Source organism: Doryrhamphus excisus, chromosome 12 (assembly GCF_030265055.1).
Source record: "Doryrhamphus excisus isolate RoL2022-K1 chromosome 12, RoL_Dexc_1.0, whole genome shotgun sequence".
Lineage (NCBI taxonomy): Eukaryota > Metazoa > Chordata > Actinopteri > Syngnathiformes > Syngnathidae > Doryrhamphus > Doryrhamphus excisus.
This window is the reverse complement of record NC_080477.1, coordinates 5,936,697-5,954,476: the sequence shown is the minus strand read 5'-3', so window position 1 is coordinate 5,954,476 and position 17,780 is coordinate 5,936,697. Positions and strand designations below refer to the sequence as shown.

Sequence of the window (17,780 nt, the reverse complement as noted above, 5' to 3'; positions counted from 1 at the left end):
GCACGGGGAGAACATGCGAACTCCACACAGAGGGTGGAATTGAACCCTGGTCTCCTAGCTGTGAGGTCTGCGCTAACCACTCGACCGCCGTGCTGCCCCCAGACATGTAACATAATAGAAAGTAAATTATCTGATAATATTCATTCATTCATTCATTTTCTATCGCTTTTTCCTCACGAGGGTCACGGGGGTGCTGGAGCCTATCCCAGCTGTCTTCGGGCGAGAGGCAGGGTACACCCTGGACTGGTCGCCAGCCAATCACAGGGCACATATAGACAAACAACCATTCACACTCACATTCATACCTATGGACAATTTGGAGTGGCCAATTAACCTAGCATGTTTTTGGAATGTGGGAGGAAACCGGAGTACCCGGAGAAAACCCACGCAAACTCCACACAGAGATGGCCGAGGGTGGAATTGAACACTGGTCTCCTAGCTGTGAGGTCTGCGCGCTAACCACTAAAGCGCCGTGCCGCCCCCAGAAGTGTAACATAATAGAAAATAAATTATCTGATAATATATTGTTTATATTTTTTCAATTTACTTTTCTTAAAGTTTCATCTAGTCTCGTTCTCTTGGACCCAATCTCATGTATTATCTTGCGACACCACTTATAGTAACAGATTCAAGTGTTGCAAACTGCCTCAATCTTCAGGTGTGGCTAATTTCCTGTCTTTCAGACTTTTGACCTCTGCCCCCTGAGCTGCCCCTTGTATACACAGACACCCACACCCACAATCTTTCACACTAAACTCCTCCAGCCCGTAGCTGAGCTGCAACAAAACCGTCTCACGGCTCACCTTTCATCTCTCCCCCAGCTTCTCTTCTCTTTCCATACATATTTTATCTAACTTGGCTGATAACAAGTTGGGAACCAATTATGACATAAAAGTCAGGCTCCTTCCTTTTAAACTCTTTGAGTGTGCACTTTCATGTTTCTGGTCTAATTGCTGGCTGGTGGTGAATAAACGCATTACAAAGTGTCACCACTAGCATAGAAAGAAGGAGATGGAATGGAATGGAATGGAATGGTCCTTATTGTCATTATACAAGATGTACAACAATGATTGGAGAGCTTCTCCTTCCAGTGCAATAGTCAAGTTAAAAAAAAGAGTGAAGTAAAAATATAGAAGATATCTAAGATATGCACAGGAGCAGATATGTATTGCAGACATATTGCAGATATATTAATTTTAGTGCAATGATGAATGGGTCTTAGTGCAAATAATGACTGGTGTATACAGATGAGTAAAGGTCACATATGAGTGTATTGTATTGAGTGTATTGATGTGTTAAATAAATAAATATGTTTTCAAGGTAGTAACAGAGGCAGTGAAATATTGTACATTTGCATTACGCTAATGACCGGGCTCGTTGTATGTCTGAGTTCAGGGTGGTGAAGAAGCTGTTTGTTTTTGCCTTGATGCACAGATGAGATTAATTTAGCAGACCATACAGTATGAAAAAGGTTTGGGCACCTCTGATCATTTTCAAGATTTTCCTTTATAAATCACTGGTTGTTTGGATCAGCCATATCAGTTAAATATATCATATAGCAGACAAACACACTGATAGATGAGAAGTGGAATGAAGTTTGTAGGATTTAAAAGTAGGCAGGCGCAAAATTTGGGCACCCCAACAAAAAAAAATGACATCAATATTTAGTAGATCCCTCTTTTGCAGAAATAAATGCTTCCCAGAAATGTGGAAAATGTATATTAGGTTTCCTTTAACTGTGGTCTTCCATTTCCTCACTATGTTACTCAGAGTGGAACCTGACAGCTGAAATCTCTGAGCTAACTTTTTGTATCCTGCCCCTAGACCATGATGTTGAACAATCTTTGCTTTCAGGTCATTTGACAGTTGTTTTTAGGCTACCATGGTGCTACTTGCAATTGGCCACCTTATATACCCTTTCTCATGATTGGGCTACATGGTGGTAAAGTGGTTAGCGCGCAGAACTCACAGCTAGGAGACCCAAGTTCAATCCCACCCTCGGCCATCTTTGTGTGGAGTTTGCATGTTCTCCCCGTGCATGCGTGGGTTTTCTCCGGGTACTCCGGTTTCCTCCAACATTCCAAAAACATGCTAGGTTAATTGGTGACTCCAAATTGTCCATAGGTATGAATGTGAGTGTGAATGGTTTGTCTATATGTGCCCTGTGATTGGCTGGCGGCCAGTCAAGGGTGCACCCCGCCTCTCGCCCGAAGACAGCTGGGATAGGCTCCAGCACCCCCGACCCTCGTGAGGATAAGCGGTAGAAAATGAATGAATGAATGAATGAATGAATATTCAAATCAATAAAACAACAAGGGTGCCAACATTTATGCACCTGCCTACTTTTGTTTAAATATTGTACACTTTTTGTAAATCCAGTAAACTTAATTTAACATCTCATACATCATTGTGTTTTTCTTCTATATGATATATTTAACTGAAATTGCTGATCCAAACAACCACGGATTTATAAAGGAAACTCTTGAAAATTACCACGGGTGCCCAATACTGCCATCAGAGCAGGTGGTGGACTGTGAACGCTATATGTTTTTCAAACATTGTGTGGTTTGTGAACCTCTAAATGTCTTGTGATCCATATTTGCTGACTAGGCGTGGTACCTGTTTTATATGACCTCTTCTGTGACGCTGCCTGTCTGTCTGGATGGGTGGTCATGCGGGGGAGGGGAAACATGTCGGGTGTTGCTGTGATATTGAGGCAAAAACCATGTGACCCTGCACAAGGGGGCACCGGCTTCAAAGGGTCGGGGTTCACCTTTAAGCCTTCACGCTAAAACATTCGGATGGAGCCCAACGTGCACTAATGAGGAGCGTAAAGGAAGCAGCACCAGGAGCCTTTGATGGAACAGCTTGTTCAAATCTCACAACACCACTCGATGCAATCAGATAAGATTGATCTGCAGCCCCAGATTATTGTACAAAAATAGTTCCACCACATACAGTATGTGTGAAGGCCAATTAACTGTTTGCGTGTCTGTGTCTGTTTTTATCCTTGTCATTTATCTGTGCAGCTGGAGAGAGAGGAAGCCATCCATAACAGCATGTCCTCTGATTTGAATTCTTTTTGTTGAAGAAGACAAAAGAGTCTGTGTGGTGTGAAACTGGTTTTACTTAGCAGTTGCCATATGAACTCACTGGCCAGTGCACATAGATCCACAATTTAATAAAACAATACAAGCAATATAAGTAATAAGTAATCAAAACATTTGCCCTTTCCAAAGGTGATAATGCTCGTATATGATTGACACTGACAGTATGCCACTCCAAGGTCTAATAATTACTGTAAGTAGTGATGTCCAACAATATCGGCTGACTGATGTTATATGAGCTAGCTAACAATGCCCATCATTGGGACAAACCTATTTCGACTATGAAGCCCATGCATGGTTTTATATACATGCTGTGATCATTCATTAACACGTACACTGATGATAACATGTAATAGTTGCAGTATCTTGCCGTATTTTGCTGATTTCAAAGACTACCAAAACTTCTTTCCTCGCCGCATTGATACAAACTAACCAACACAATGCCTTGCTAATCGCTAATCTTAGCATCGTTCACATACCAAAGAGTGGATACCTAGCTCTCAATTTCACGACAAAGACTCAACAAGATGCTGGCTTGCTGTCAGCATTTTTTACCTGAGGACTGGAGCACACGTCACATGTGCTGGAAGACACAGCCATCCTAAGGAGAGAGGACATCGTAAGTGTTGGTGCCACTGTTGACAGAACTAGTATGAGTATGTATCAGTGATGTTTTAAATCATCACGATACGGCAAGATACAAGATTATCGGCAAGATTACATGTTATCATCAGTGTACGTGTTAATGCATGATTTCATAGTCGAAAAAGTGTATCCTGTAGAAATCCTCCCCCTGAGGACTCTAAGTGGGTTTCGAATAGAGGATAAGGGAATCTTAAAGAACCAAATCATAGAATGAGAACCAGATTGTTTATTCCTGACAACAATACCTAATACAGACGTCCGGGCTTATCTGCAGTCCCTGTATGCCTACAAGTAAGCGGGTCTTATTACAGCGCAGCTGCAAAAAGCACCCTTCCTTTCCCCGCCCGGCCTTTTATACACTCAAGATTGTGTTAGAGGCTGGAATCCTGGACCTGGCTACATTCTCTCAGTCATGAAGCTCGGGAGGCACTTTCTATGAGCATGCAGCTGCATCTCAAAGATAAAACAGCACGCTTCCGACCTTCACAATAAAAACACTTAATGATCTCAGAAAAATTATCTTCAATTTGCAATGAAAGGGCTGATTATGCAAAGGGGAAGTAAGGCATCTTATTTTAATTGGTCCTGATTTGTTAATGACTTTTGTTAAGACAAAATGTTTTATGTAACTTACATCGCATATCAGCATTATTTGTCTCGTTTTGTTTGTTTGTGAAATGCATGCAGTTGCACCAAAGTAAAAAAAAAGCATAATGTCTTCATTGCACGACATGAGACCTTAGATTGAGGGAAGTATCAGTATCGTGATGAAGTGCTGGACTGAATATTGAATATTGGTTTAAAAAAAAAAACCAAACAATGTCAAGCTTCTCCAGTAATTTGTGTTTATACATATGTTGTAAGTTGCCGATAATGTCTTAAACCTCATGGCAGAGAATGAATAATGACTGCAAAAAAGTGTCAAGAAGCTTACCCACTACCGCTTTCAGTAGTCGATCACAGACATAATGTTGTTTAGGCTAACTTAAGTGTCCCACATTGGCAGCTTCAAAGACTAAAAGACTATTTTCCATTAAAGCGCTAACATTACTTCAAGGTGCGTTGACATTATTGTGTCTGCCCGCATAATGTAAATTCACGTTATTGTAAATTAGATGGCTGTTTATAATTCTTTACTTGAGCTGTCATGATGGTTCATTGTCAGAAGTAGACACTGTCTGCAACAGCTGAGTTTCACTAAGAGTGTAAGCGTGTTTTCTTCACCCTTGTGGAGCTCTAATGTGCAACATGTTGTCAATTTGCATGTGTGCAATAGGACCTCCCTAAATATGTATCTCTCAGAAATTGTGTTCTTGAATGGTCGTGATTTGATTTGTATATAAAATAAATACATCCAACCACAACCATTACCATTGCAATACAGTACTGGAATCGAATGTTATATTTTCCATTTCCTGTAATGATTGATGAATCTCTCATAGCAACAGGATACGTTTATTGACATAATGCAGTATTTCCCTCCAAGCTCTCTCAGGGTGTTTTCAAAAGTTAGGCTTAGTCATATTGTCCTCGCCTCAGGTCTGATTTGCACACATACAGTACATAGAGACACACACTCCCCTACCTTTAGGTTGTTGGCTGTCCTGTCTGGACTTGAGTTGGTCCCATGATGCCCTCAGGTACAGGAAGTGAGAGGCTGACCCTCTGTTATTGACATTTTTCTTGAGCAACCCACAACACCTGTCCTGCCCCCCCCCCTTCCTGTCTCTCTTCTTTGCCGTACTATACTTTCGGACCTGACTGCTTCCCGCCTTCTAGCCTTATTTTAACGAGCAAGCAAACCAGGAGTCATAGCATGTCGCTCCATGTGTGACGTTCCCCTCAAACCTTATTTGCATTTCTACTGGAAATAGCAACAACCTGTCAAGATTGACCCCGGATGCTGTGTCAGGACGTCTCGCCAACACAAACCCTGATTGGCAGTGTGTGGGTGTCCAAGTCTGCTGTGTGTGTGTGCGTGCTAAGTTCAGTCGAGTCCCTGTTCTGGAATAGTGTTTAGTTCATGGTGGTTGCAGGGTCTGTCAGTGTTGGGTTACCAGAATAATTGGCACCACTCGGTGTCTTCCTACCTTACACTACATAGTTGCCGATTTAAAACAACATTTAGATGACTTAGCATTATGGTAATGGTAATGGTTTTATTTCATTTGAACATGCATCAGATTACAATTGAGTGCATCACATAATCAGTTCACAGTTCCACATGTCCAAAAGGAGTAGGAAGAAGCAAAGCTTATTAAATCCTACCCCTCCATCTGGTACTTTTACAATCAGTAACTGTTACATTTGTTCACTTCCTGCTTTCCATAATACAGTTTGTTTTTTTTTTTTTAATAATGTACCTTGTACCGAAGTACAAGGTGATATGAGCATCCAATGCCATAATGGGTACCATAGTAAGTGTCAATATAGTGATATATATAGCACATCATGACTGGTTCAAGACTCTTCATCCTTGTATTTAGCAAACATCAACTGCTTGTATTGTTTCTTGAATTGGCTCATCGTTGTGCATTGTTTGAGGTCCTTACTCAATCCATTCCATAGTTTGATTCCACATACTGAAATGCTATGGCTTTTTAACGTAGTCCTAGCATAGAAGTGTTTCAAATGTACTTCTTCCCTGAGATCATATTTCTCCTCTCTTGTAGTATTGGATGACATTTTTAGCTAATTGGTTGTTTTTAGCCTTATGCATTATTTTAGCTGTTTGAAGATGAACTATATCAGCAAGTTGAAGTATTTGTGATTTTAGAAATAAGGAGTTAGTATGTTCTCTGTAGGCGGCATTATGAATTATCCTTACTGACCTTTTTTGCAGTACATTAGTACTGCATGAGTGTTGTCTATTTTATGTGTAGTGTGGTTTAGTCTGTAGCTTTCCATTTGTATGGCATCTCTGACTTGGTATCAGATGACGAATAAATAGAGTGTTTGTTTGCATATATTTGATGTTCACATTGTTGATGACGTACATAGTGTGAAGCTTTAGAAATATTTCAAGTCACTGGAGAAAACGTCTTATTATATTACCTGTTTGTCAACTTCCCGTTCATTGAGACCATGTTAATATTTGCTTTGAGATATCACCATCCACCCCTTCCCTTTGTTTCCCGTCTGCTTGCTTTCATTCTAGCAGCGTACACAAGACAAAGCAAATAATTTCCTTCTGACTGCATTTGTCTCCTTTATATAAATCCCTTCCAGCCATATTTATGCAGAGAAAAGCATTCAGTGTGACCGTGTGTGTATCTTTGTGTGCTTTTCAAGATATGGATTTCATCACAGGCTGCCATATGAGATGTGTTCACTGTTCTCCCAAGCTCGCACTTGAAACACAATATATAGACTGAGAACAAATCTTTTGTGTTTTTGTTTTCTGGTTATTTATTATCGAGATATACATTACACAAATCTTAGTGCATTATATTGTGGCCTACAAATGTATGATGCGTTTTGTTGACTAAATGCAAACAGTTTTAGGAGTTCACTTTAATAGAGGTGGTTCTCGGTTTACAGTGTTCCGTGTTATATGGTTACATACTCTCCCTCCCCCCGAAATTAATTAAACGATTAATTAAATGATTTTGGTCCATAAACACGAGACTCACTGGACTAGCTAGTTACAGGGGGGTGCACCGTGGAAGAATAATCTATGTGATTAATATTAGGCCACACAGTCAGGAGATCGGGAAGACCTGGGTTCGATTCTCAACCCTGTATGCTCCAGTTTCCTCCCACATTCGCAAAACATGCATGTTAAGTTAATTGGTGACTCCAAATTTTCCATAGGTATGAATGTGAGTGTGAATGGTTGTTTTTTTGTATGTGCCCTGTGATTGGCTGGCGACCAGTCAAGGGTGTACTGTACAGCTGGGATAGGCTCCATCATACCCCCGCGATCCTAGTGAGGATAAGTGGCATGGAAAATGGATGGATCTTCAACAGAGGCATTGCAACGGAATGCAATGGAATGTGGCAGGATACCAGCCAACTCGACACAAAATTCCCCGCCAAAAAGTGCAGTTCATCTTTAAAATAAGATCATTTTTCGCATGTGAAAATTACTAGACAACATATTTTTGGGGGGAAAAATTATGTCTTGCTTAAAATTGGACATTTTTGCTTTCTTGAAATGTAGTTTCTGCAGTGTAGAAGTTAATGTGACGGTTTAGGTGTATCCCAGGGATCACACTCCTTAGCCTCCCTGGGAAAGTCTATTCCAGGGTGCTGGAGAGAAGGGTACGACCGTTGGTCGAACTTCTGATACAAGAGGTCCAATGCGGTTTTCGTCCTGGTCGTGGAACACTGGACCAGCTCTACACCCTCACCAGGGTGCTTGAGGGTGCATGGGAGTTTGCCCAACCAGTCTACATGTGCTTTGTGGATCTGGAAAAGGCATTCGACCGTGTCCCTCGTGGCGTCCTTTGGGGGGTGCTCCGGGAGTACGGGATTGGTGGCGCGCTACTACGTGCTATCCGGTCCTTGTACAAACGGGGCAGGAGTCTGGTTCGCATTGCCAGTAGTAAGTCAGGCCTGTTTCCTTTGTCACTGATTCTGTTCACAATTTTCATGGACAGAATTTCTAAGCGCAGCCAAGGCGTTGAGGGAGTCCAGTTCGGGGGCCTTAGAATCTCATCTCTGCTATTTGCAGATGATGTGGTTCTTATGGCTTCTTCGGGCTGCGACCTTCAGCGTTTACTGGGACGGTTTGCATCTGAGTGTGATGCGGCTGGGATGAGACTCAGTACCTCCAAATCAGAGGCCATGGTTCTCTGTCGGAAAAGGGTGGAGTGCTCCCTCCGGGTTGGGAATGAGGTCCTGCCCCAGGTGGAGGAGTTTAAGTATCTTGGGGTCTTGTTCACGAGTGAGGGAAAGTGGGAGCGTGAGGTCGACAGACGGATCGGTGCAGCCTCGGCAGTAATGCGGTCGCTGTACCGGACCGTCGTGGTGAAAAGAGAGCTGAGCCGGAGGGCAAAGCTCTCAATTTACCGGTCGATTTATGTTCCCACCCTCACCTATGGTCATGAGCTTTGGGTCATGACCGAAAGAATGAGATCGCGGATACAGGCGGCTGAAATGAGTTTCCTCCGTAGGGTAGCTGGACTCACCCTAAGAGATAGGGTGAGGAGCTCAGCCATCCGGGAGGGGCTCAGAGTAGAGCCGCTTCTCCTTCACATCAAGAGGAGTCAGTTGAGGTGACTCGGGCATCTAGTCCGGATGCCTCCCGGACGCCTCCCTGGTGAGGTGTTCCAGGCATGCCCAGCCGGGAAAAGGCCCCGGGGCAGACCTAGGACACGCTGGAGGGACTATGTCTCACAGCTGGCCTGGGAACGCCTTGGTGTCCTCCCGGTGGAGCTGGAGGAGGTGGCCAGGGATCGGGAAGTCTGGGCTTCCCTACTAAGACTGCTGCCCCCGCGACCCGGACCCGGATAAGCGGAGGAAAATGGATGGATGGATGGATGGATCGATGGATGGATGGAAGGTGTATCCCAAAGATCCGACTTACACCAAAGCTTGTCTTCCACTACAGTCTCGGAAAGGAACTTGTACATACTAACCCAAGGACCACCTCTAAATGCACCATCCATTCATATTCAGGCCCCTTCAAGCATTAATATCTATCATTCTGTTCAAATGTTGTTTTGTATCTGTTGGGACCAGCCATTGTTGTTATTATTATTTAAACATGTTGCAGAGCAATGATCTAATAAGTCAATTATGCTTTGGTTGTTGCATGTGGAGCACATCTTTCCTCCCTTTTAATAGGAACATCTGTCCCAATTCAACACAAGCAAAGGTTTGTATCTCAAGTCTTAGGGCCAGCTATGTTCCCCTATTTCCTTTAGTCCACAGTATTCATATCGCAAACATGATAATTGATGTCACATTTGGTTTCCCTAGTCTAAATGTAATATGCAGATAATTATGCAGATCATTATTTAGTTAGATGTTTGTCAAGAAACAAAGACAAACAATGACTAGTAGTAAAACAGTTTTTATTTCCTGAAGGCACATCATGGTTGATCATCCGGTGACCCATTTATCCTGAAGAGTATGAAACAATGGAGTTTGCCTCTCGTGGCTGCAAACCAATACAACCACTAACTGTTTATTTTTTGGAGCCTCAGGGGTCCCAAAACTATGGGACACAGGTGTGTAGCTCTGCACATCCTTCTAGCACTTTTGTGTGTAGTGTGTTAAAGTAATGTATGTGCACACATGGATGGAATTCCACATTGGTTCCAGTTGACTTTTAAATGTTCCTTTTTTGTTGCAGCAGTGGAATCAGTGTGTGTGTGTGTGTGTATTCAGAGATGTCTGTCCCATGTGTTTTTCGTGTGGATCCGGGTCAGTTGGTTGAATGAGAGTGTGTTGACATATCAAACAGAGCGAGAGAGAAAGACACAGAAGGAAGTTTGCTTGAAAGGGAAGCAACCGGAGGGGTCTTCCAGCTTTGATGAATCTTTTGGATGCAGATAGCAAATGTTTTTCAAAGAAGGAGACAATAGGACCAGACATTCCTGAGTTTAAAGTCCAATCATGTAATTTCTCGTCAGTTCAGGGACAGCTGTGCCATTTTCATTCCACACGCCTCCTGGTCTGTGGCCCAGAATGTGCCGGGCCCCTTTGGTGCCTCATGAACCTATTGCTCCATAGGTAGAAGGAGAGATCCACAGAGGGATATAGATCTATTTTTTCTTTTTAAAGACAGATGAATCTAATGTTGTGGTTGATGAGCGTATATTCTTTTGTGAATGCCATTAACTCGTCATGCCAAATGTGAGTTTCTGCAAATATTTCAATTGGCAATCAGGATCCCTTTGCCCAGGGGTCTCAAACATGCGGCCCAGGACACTAGTTTGAGGCCCCTGCCTTGATATGAAAGTTTAATGTTAGTGCAGCCCACGCAAGTTTGATATGGATGCTGTATGGTATCATGTACCCAGAAAAAATTATTATGTTTGATTAATGTTCATCTTAAAGGTTAAATAACTGTTAATAGTTATCCTCCCTATCCGTGTGGAAGTGGTAAGTTTTTGGCTATTGTTATTAAAGGAAATAACTTGAAGGCTACCGTTTAGGTCGCTAGCTCTCTAGTTTGCGAGTTCGCATGTGTCTCAAGACCCTGCAGTTGCGCAATATGTTGTAAATAAAAAGAGTATAAATGTGACTATAGTCGTGTTTTGTCATGTCGACAGGGCTCTAATAATGCTTTGTTCATTTTAATCTGAAAAAAATAATTTGTCTACCCACCAACTATATGTGGTTTCTTGAGTTTTTATTATTTGCTGTTTTAGTATTATTATAATATTTATTTATTACTGATTGATTTTCTTTATTCTTGATTTGTTGATTTATTTTTCATCTTATTTTGAGTAGAAAAATAAAAAATAAGATATTTGAGAACAGTGGAATGTTTTATCAGAGCTTTTATTGTAGAAAATCGGAACCAAAGCACTGAAAAAGTTTGGATATTTTTCTGTTTTTAATAAATGCGTTTTTGTTTTTTTTTGGAAAACCTGATACAGCCCAGCCTTGCCCAGACCCTAGCTCCAGTGGCCCCCAGGTAAATTGAGTTTGAGACCCCTGCCTTAGCCCATTTTGGCTGACTTTACAATACTGGCTCATCGGTTGCAATACCATGTCTGCAGAATATATCCCTCCCAGCTGTCAGCTAGTTTGAGATGGCCCCCTTGTCCCCAGACCCAGGGGCTTTAAGTCCCCGCATCTCTGTTTGCCTGTCTACCCATCCATGTGGACAGAGATAGAGATTTGGGGTGGGTGGGTCAGCTGTAGGGTTTGGACCTGTAGATGCCTCCCCAACACAGGAAATCCCCTTACTTCTAGTCTGCAGCTCTGTTGTGGCCATGTGCATATTTGTGCCTTCATTGTTCCTATGTACAAGCGCCAGATTCAGACAAGGGTTTTTAGAACGGGGGATTAGAATACGTCAGGGCCGGCCAACCGGCCGCAGCCCGTAGGGACACAAACATACCAAAAAAGTTAAACAAACAGTCTTTTTCTCAGAACACACGCTGGCACTCCTATTGGCTGACACTTTGCCTCCCCCACTCTACTCGTCTCTTTTGGTTTGTCCTCTGAACTTTGACCCATAGGGGAAAGCAGAACACTCTCTAGAAAGATCTACGGTTCAAGACAAAGTGTCTCTGAGTTATGTCTTGATCGTCTATGTCACAGAAATGCAAGTGAGGAGGTGAAATAAATGCTTTTGTGGTTTTTGCAGCACTTGTCCATTTAATACATACAATGGAAAATGATGTTGAACCAGTCCTATTCTGCCCAGTGACGCTTCCTCCCAGTAGCAGCTTGTGGTTAATGCCCAGTCTCCCGTGATTGCTGTAAAGAGCCTGGTTGGTTGTCAACTGGCGGGTGGCTTTGCCAGGAGGAGGCTGTGGGCTGGGCCACGCCGTTTAGTGCAATCTCTAATTAGAGATGTCAGGGTAGATCTGTCTGGGAAATTGCACAGTTGAACACACACACTTGAACCACAGCGGGGAAATGCAGTAAGGCAACAGTGGGATGAGGATTGTCCTCCTGTTTGACTCTGTGATCATGCGGCTATGACTTGTGTTGCCGTCTGATTTGAATTTGGCTGAAGTGGCTTATTCAGAGCGTGGGCTGTATGTGTGTGTCTGTGTTTGTGGGTGTGCTCTATTAGTGGCACGACCTCAGCAGTGAACCAGTTAACAGTCCTGGGGGAGGTTCATGTTACCAGCAGCAGGGCAGGTCCTTCCCCTTTCTGTCCCCCCTTAAGTCTGTCTCAGATAGTCCAGAGAGAGACAAACAGTACCCAAGGGATGGAGCATCAGTGCAGCAAGTGACAAAGGAGCTCCATCTAGGAACTCAGCCAAGGTGAGAGAGCGAGAAAGAGAGAGTGAGATAGGGTGGGAGACATTGAGGGAGCACGGAGAGAGAGAGCAAGGGGCATTTGGCTCTCAGAGGCTTGGAGTCATGAAACTTTCTGTCCAGCTTGACGCTTTCCTGCAGCGCTCTGGTTCCCACGGCAACCCAGGCACCCTGAACAGGTAGATGCATGCACTTGTGTGTGTGTGTGTGTAAAGCTAATGTAAAAGCATGTCAAGGAAATGTCTTTCTAGCAATGGCTTTGATTCATTCTTGTTCAGGAAGCATTTAGATCTTTATTGGGTTTGCATATGTTTCTTCCTTTCTGGACTCATAGCTTTGCTTTCTTTCTGCTGTGTGGGACTTTCCCCTGTGGCTGCTGTGGGCTCTCATAATCTCTCAGTACCTTTGAGCCTGCATGGAAGCTTTCAACTCCAAAGGTTGTTGAATTGCTGGTCTCTCGCTCTTTGATTTATTATTCTCCGCAGGTGAAACTAAAGTGGTTGCATCCATTCTGTTAGCATCATATGTGGAGTAGGTCGTGTTGTATATATTGTAAATGAATAACAATATCAAACGCTTCCGGGCTTTAGTTATGTATTTCAGTGTGTATGCGTGTTCTCCGGAGCAGTCAACCATTCAGTGACCATCATCATCAGCCTCCCTCTGATTCTTTCAAAGCCATGTTTGCCAACCACCCTGACTTCCTGTCCCCCACCAAATCCCAACTCACACACACACACACACACACCAATACATTCATTCATTCTGCATCAACTCCCAGCATGTTTGCTCTGTTCAGATGGGTCTGTTTGAGCATGTCACACCCCCGAACACACACACACACCATGATGTCACCCCTCCAGTGAGCCTTTGTCCATGTGATAGACAACCCCATTCAGCCTGTGTGCATATATTGTGTGTGTGCGTGCACGCACCCAAGTGGAGGTCATTTACATTCAGAACAAAGAAAGAGGAAAGAAACTCCAGGCAATCAGAGAGCAAAATCTTATTCCCCTGATTCCCTCCCTTATTTGAGCATATTAGACTATGAATACATGTCAACAATAGAGTTTCTTTTCTTGTCAGCTTTAGATGCTTTTGAACCTGTGAGGTCGATGATGCTGACTCATTTCATCTTTCTGGAGTATTCGTGAGGAGGCATGATACCACCTCCCATCCTGACTCTTATACAGGTGGTTCTTGGATAATGAACGAGTTTTGTTCCTAGACTGTGCTGGAACCTGAGCATGAGTGTACGCCCCTCTGAATTGTCCCAGATTAGTTTGGAAGGATAAACACGGAACCCATGACCCCTGTAGCATTCATTAGCATTCAATACTATGAATGCGGAATGAAAGTATGTGGAATCAAACTATGGAATGGATTGAGTAAGGACCTCAAACAATGCACAACGATGAGCCAATTCAAGAAACAATACAAGCAGTTGATGTTTGCTAAATACAAGGATGAAGAGTCTTGAACCAGTCATGATGTGCTATATATATCACTATATTGACACTTACTATGGTACCCATTATGTCATTGGATGCTCATATCACCTCGTACTTCGGTACAAGGTACATTATTAAAAAAAAAAAAAAAAAAAACGTCACAACTGTATTATGGAAAGCAGGAAGTGAACAAATGTAACAGTTACTGATTGTAAAAGTACCAGATGGAGGTACTTTGGACAGCATACAGTCCAAACCCCTTTTGGACATGTGGAACTGTGAACTGATTATGGGATGCACTCAATTGTAATCGGATGCATGTTCAAATGAAATAAAACCATTACCATTACCATTACCATTACCATACGTAATCTTTATCCTTAATGATTTTCTCAACAGTCTGGCAGTTTGGAGCAAATCAGTTTAACTTTAGTTCTCAAGCAAGTCTTGTGTAGGCAAGGGTCAGTCACCAGTTTCACGGTATGAAAAGGTCACGGTTTTCCATCATACCATTTCTGCGGTATGAGAAAAGGGGGTCCACACGGGCACTACGTAGAAATACTCTGTCACGCCGTACGTTATTCCTTGCAGTCGGAAATGGGCTTCGAAAGTCGGACAATTTAACAGTTACGGCATGGATACGGTTGCACTGCCTTTGACATTCACTGCCTTATTAGCAGTTTAGTCGAAAAATAGTCGAATACCCTAATATGGTATCTAATATAATATATTTAAAATAAAGGTAAAAATATACATATAATATGTAATTATTATAATTTTGGTAATTATTATCATTGTCTATTATCTTGTGTTTACCTACCAAAATGAAGTTCTGAATAAATTCTGATAAGCCTTATGTTTTTCTGTGTTGCTGTTCCAGTTGGGATGACAGCAGCTCTGTGAGCAGTGGCATCAGCGATAACATCGACACAGATGACATCAACACGAGCTCGTCCATCTCCTCGTACGCGAACACACCTGCAGCCCAGCGCAAAGGCTTCAGCACACAGGTAACATCAGGCATATCACGACGTGAAATAACCATACTTTCATTTAACACACTTTTTACAATTGTCTTTTAGAACTGTTAGTGATTGCTAACTAATTAAAGGGGATCTATTATGCTAATTTTCTGGCCGTTTGTATTGAGTTGTGGTTTCCTACAGAGTAGCTACACACGATAACCAGCACAGAAAGCTTTCTAGTTCTTCCAGAATCTGCACCTATTCAGTTGCATTTCTTTGGATTTCATGGTTCCTGCAAAAACAGTCTGTTTTAATTTATTACACCCATGCCCCGCCTGCAGGCACACCCACTCGTTTTTCAAAATGTTGGCTTTTAACTGGCTTACAGCCACGTCCGTATAGGGAAGTCTGCCCCTCTGTGACATCACAAAGGGGCGGTTTTACCACGCCTTTTGAAACAGAGTGTTTTGAGCCATCCCAAACTTTGTTCAGGGCTCACTTCCAAATGTGCAAACCTCATTATCTGAAACTTTGGCTTCGTTTAACACGGGAATACAACATTCTAACTACATTTGTAGGTCAAAAAACGTGAAAAAAGCATAATAGGTCCCCTTGACGTAAGCCTTGAATCAATATGAACCACCTTGATTCACATAAGGGATTGAATGTACTGAACAAAAACACTCAAGTTGTCTGAATCATCTGGAGTCTGTACTGTACGTACCTCAAATTGACTGCATGCTGTGAACAGTGTGTTTTCAGTTGTCTTTTTCCTGGGCCAGCCCTACTGCATTTTCGTAGTGTTACCTTGGCAACTGCAGGAACAGCTTAAAAGCAGCTGTCATTCCTCACACAGCTGTAATTTAACGTCTGACTTACGGGCTACAGAAGATGGGCCAACTTCGGTCAAGTTGGACATTTCTAGTCTGACTCACCTAGTTTCATGGGTTTTGAAAACCACACAAACATTTGAAGTTGTAAAGATGAGTGTGATCCGCGACATGGACCTTTGCCACCAGTGCCCACTTTGCTGTAAATAAGTAATAACCCTAATTGATTGGGCACTTGACATGTGACAGTAATTGAAAGATTGAAGTTGGAGCAGCTATACTTCCCGTGTGTACTTTGAACTGATATATATGATGCAAAATATTTGAGATTTTGATTTCCTGAGTTATGATTTGCAAGTGTTGATACTTTTGTCCACACACATCTTAACAACATACAACTTTCTTCAGCATTAATTATACATACTGTGTGTGTATGTGTGTGTGCACCTGTGTGTTCATAGCCTGTGACAGATGCGGAGAAGCACTCGTCCTCCACAGTGGTCCACCAGGCCTGGGCAGGAGACGAGGTGAAGAGGCCAGACAGAGGGTCAGACAGTGGGGTCAAAATGGAGCCGGGCTCCAAATGGAGCCGCAGAAACACTTCTGACATTTCAGATGAGTCAGACAAGGGAGGATCGGGGAGGAAAACCCCCTCTGTGTCCCACACTGGGTCCTGGAGGCGAGGCATGAGTACTCAGGTGGGGGTGACGTCCCCTCGGACCAAAAACAGCAGTAGCACAGGTTCCGGAAGTTCGGTCCCCCTCAAAACCTACAGTTCAGGTAAGATTCTTGATTATTAGATTTCATGTTACTGATGTCTGATTCTGCTCATGATACCACTTGAATTAATTTATCACTTGACCACTGAGAGAGGCTGGCCATCTCATCTAATGAGTTTAAATATTTTTTGTATTATTAGTTTAGCCTTCTGACTGTAAAGGACATATGGGCGAGTGTCCACATGGCATTATTAAAGTATTAAATTCATTCATTCATTTTCTACTGCTTTTTCCTCACTAGGATCGTGGGGGGTGCTGGAGCCTATCCCAGCTGTCTTTGGGCGAGAGGCGGGGTACACCCTGGACTGGTCGCAAGCCAATCACAGGGCACATATAGACAAACAACCATTCACACTCACATTCATACCTATGGACAATTTGGAGTGGCCAATTAACCTAGCATGTTTTTGGAATGTGGGAGGAAACCGGAGTACCCGGAGAAAACCCACGCATGCACGGGGAGAACATGAAAACTCCACACAGAGATGCAAATATTAAATATTAAATTAAATTAAATTAAAGCTTTTTAACATGCTACCCCCATAAAATATTTTGTGGCAAGTTTCGGTAGTTTAGTTCCACATGGCAGACATGATGTTTTTGTTTCTGCAGACCTCACAGCTAGGAGACCAGGGTTCAATTCCACCCTCGGCCATCGTTTGCATGTTCTCCCCATGCATGCGTGGGTTTTCTCCAGGTACTCCGTTTTCCTCCCACATTCCAAAAACATACTAGGTTCATTAGTGACTCCAAATTGTCCATAGGTATGAATGTGAGTGTGAATGGTTGTTTGTCTATATGTGCCCTGTAATTGGCTGGCGACCCCGCCTCCCGCCCGAAGACAGCTGGAATAGGCTCCAGCACCACCCGCGACCCTCGTGAGGAAAAGCGGTAGAAAATGAATGAATGAATGTTCTTGTTGAAGCGCCAGTAGTGGAACAAACCAAAACAATGACCAGTCCAAAAGATTGTATTCATTGAACACATTCATTTTTCTAAGACAATTGAACTCAACGGAACGTACTTGTAAATAAAGAACTTGAACATTAACTCATTCAGATTATGTTAGAATCAGCGCCACAGTTTAGGTCCAGTTATTGCCTGACGAGAG

General features: G+C 42.8%; 1 protein-coding gene across 9 annotated transcripts in view; it reads left to right on the top strand.

The window, feature by feature from the left end:
• nav2a (neuron navigator 2a) overlaps positions 1-17,780 on the top strand; it is a 208,465-nt gene that overhangs the window by 160,176 nt on the left and 30,509 nt on the right. For 8 of the 9 annotated variants that reach the window (XM_058089756.1, XM_058089757.1, XM_058089753.1 and 5 more), the window contains 2 exons: positions 14,976-15,105; positions 16,352-16,670. In XM_058089756.1, coding sequence (XP_057945739.1) covers positions 14,976-15,105; positions 16,352-16,670 — 449 coding nt within the window. Of the gene's footprint in view, positions 1-12,412; positions 12,824-14,975; positions 15,106-16,351; positions 16,671-17,780 lie in introns of those variants that run through there. The other variant, XM_058089761.1, reaches the window with a different exon arrangement.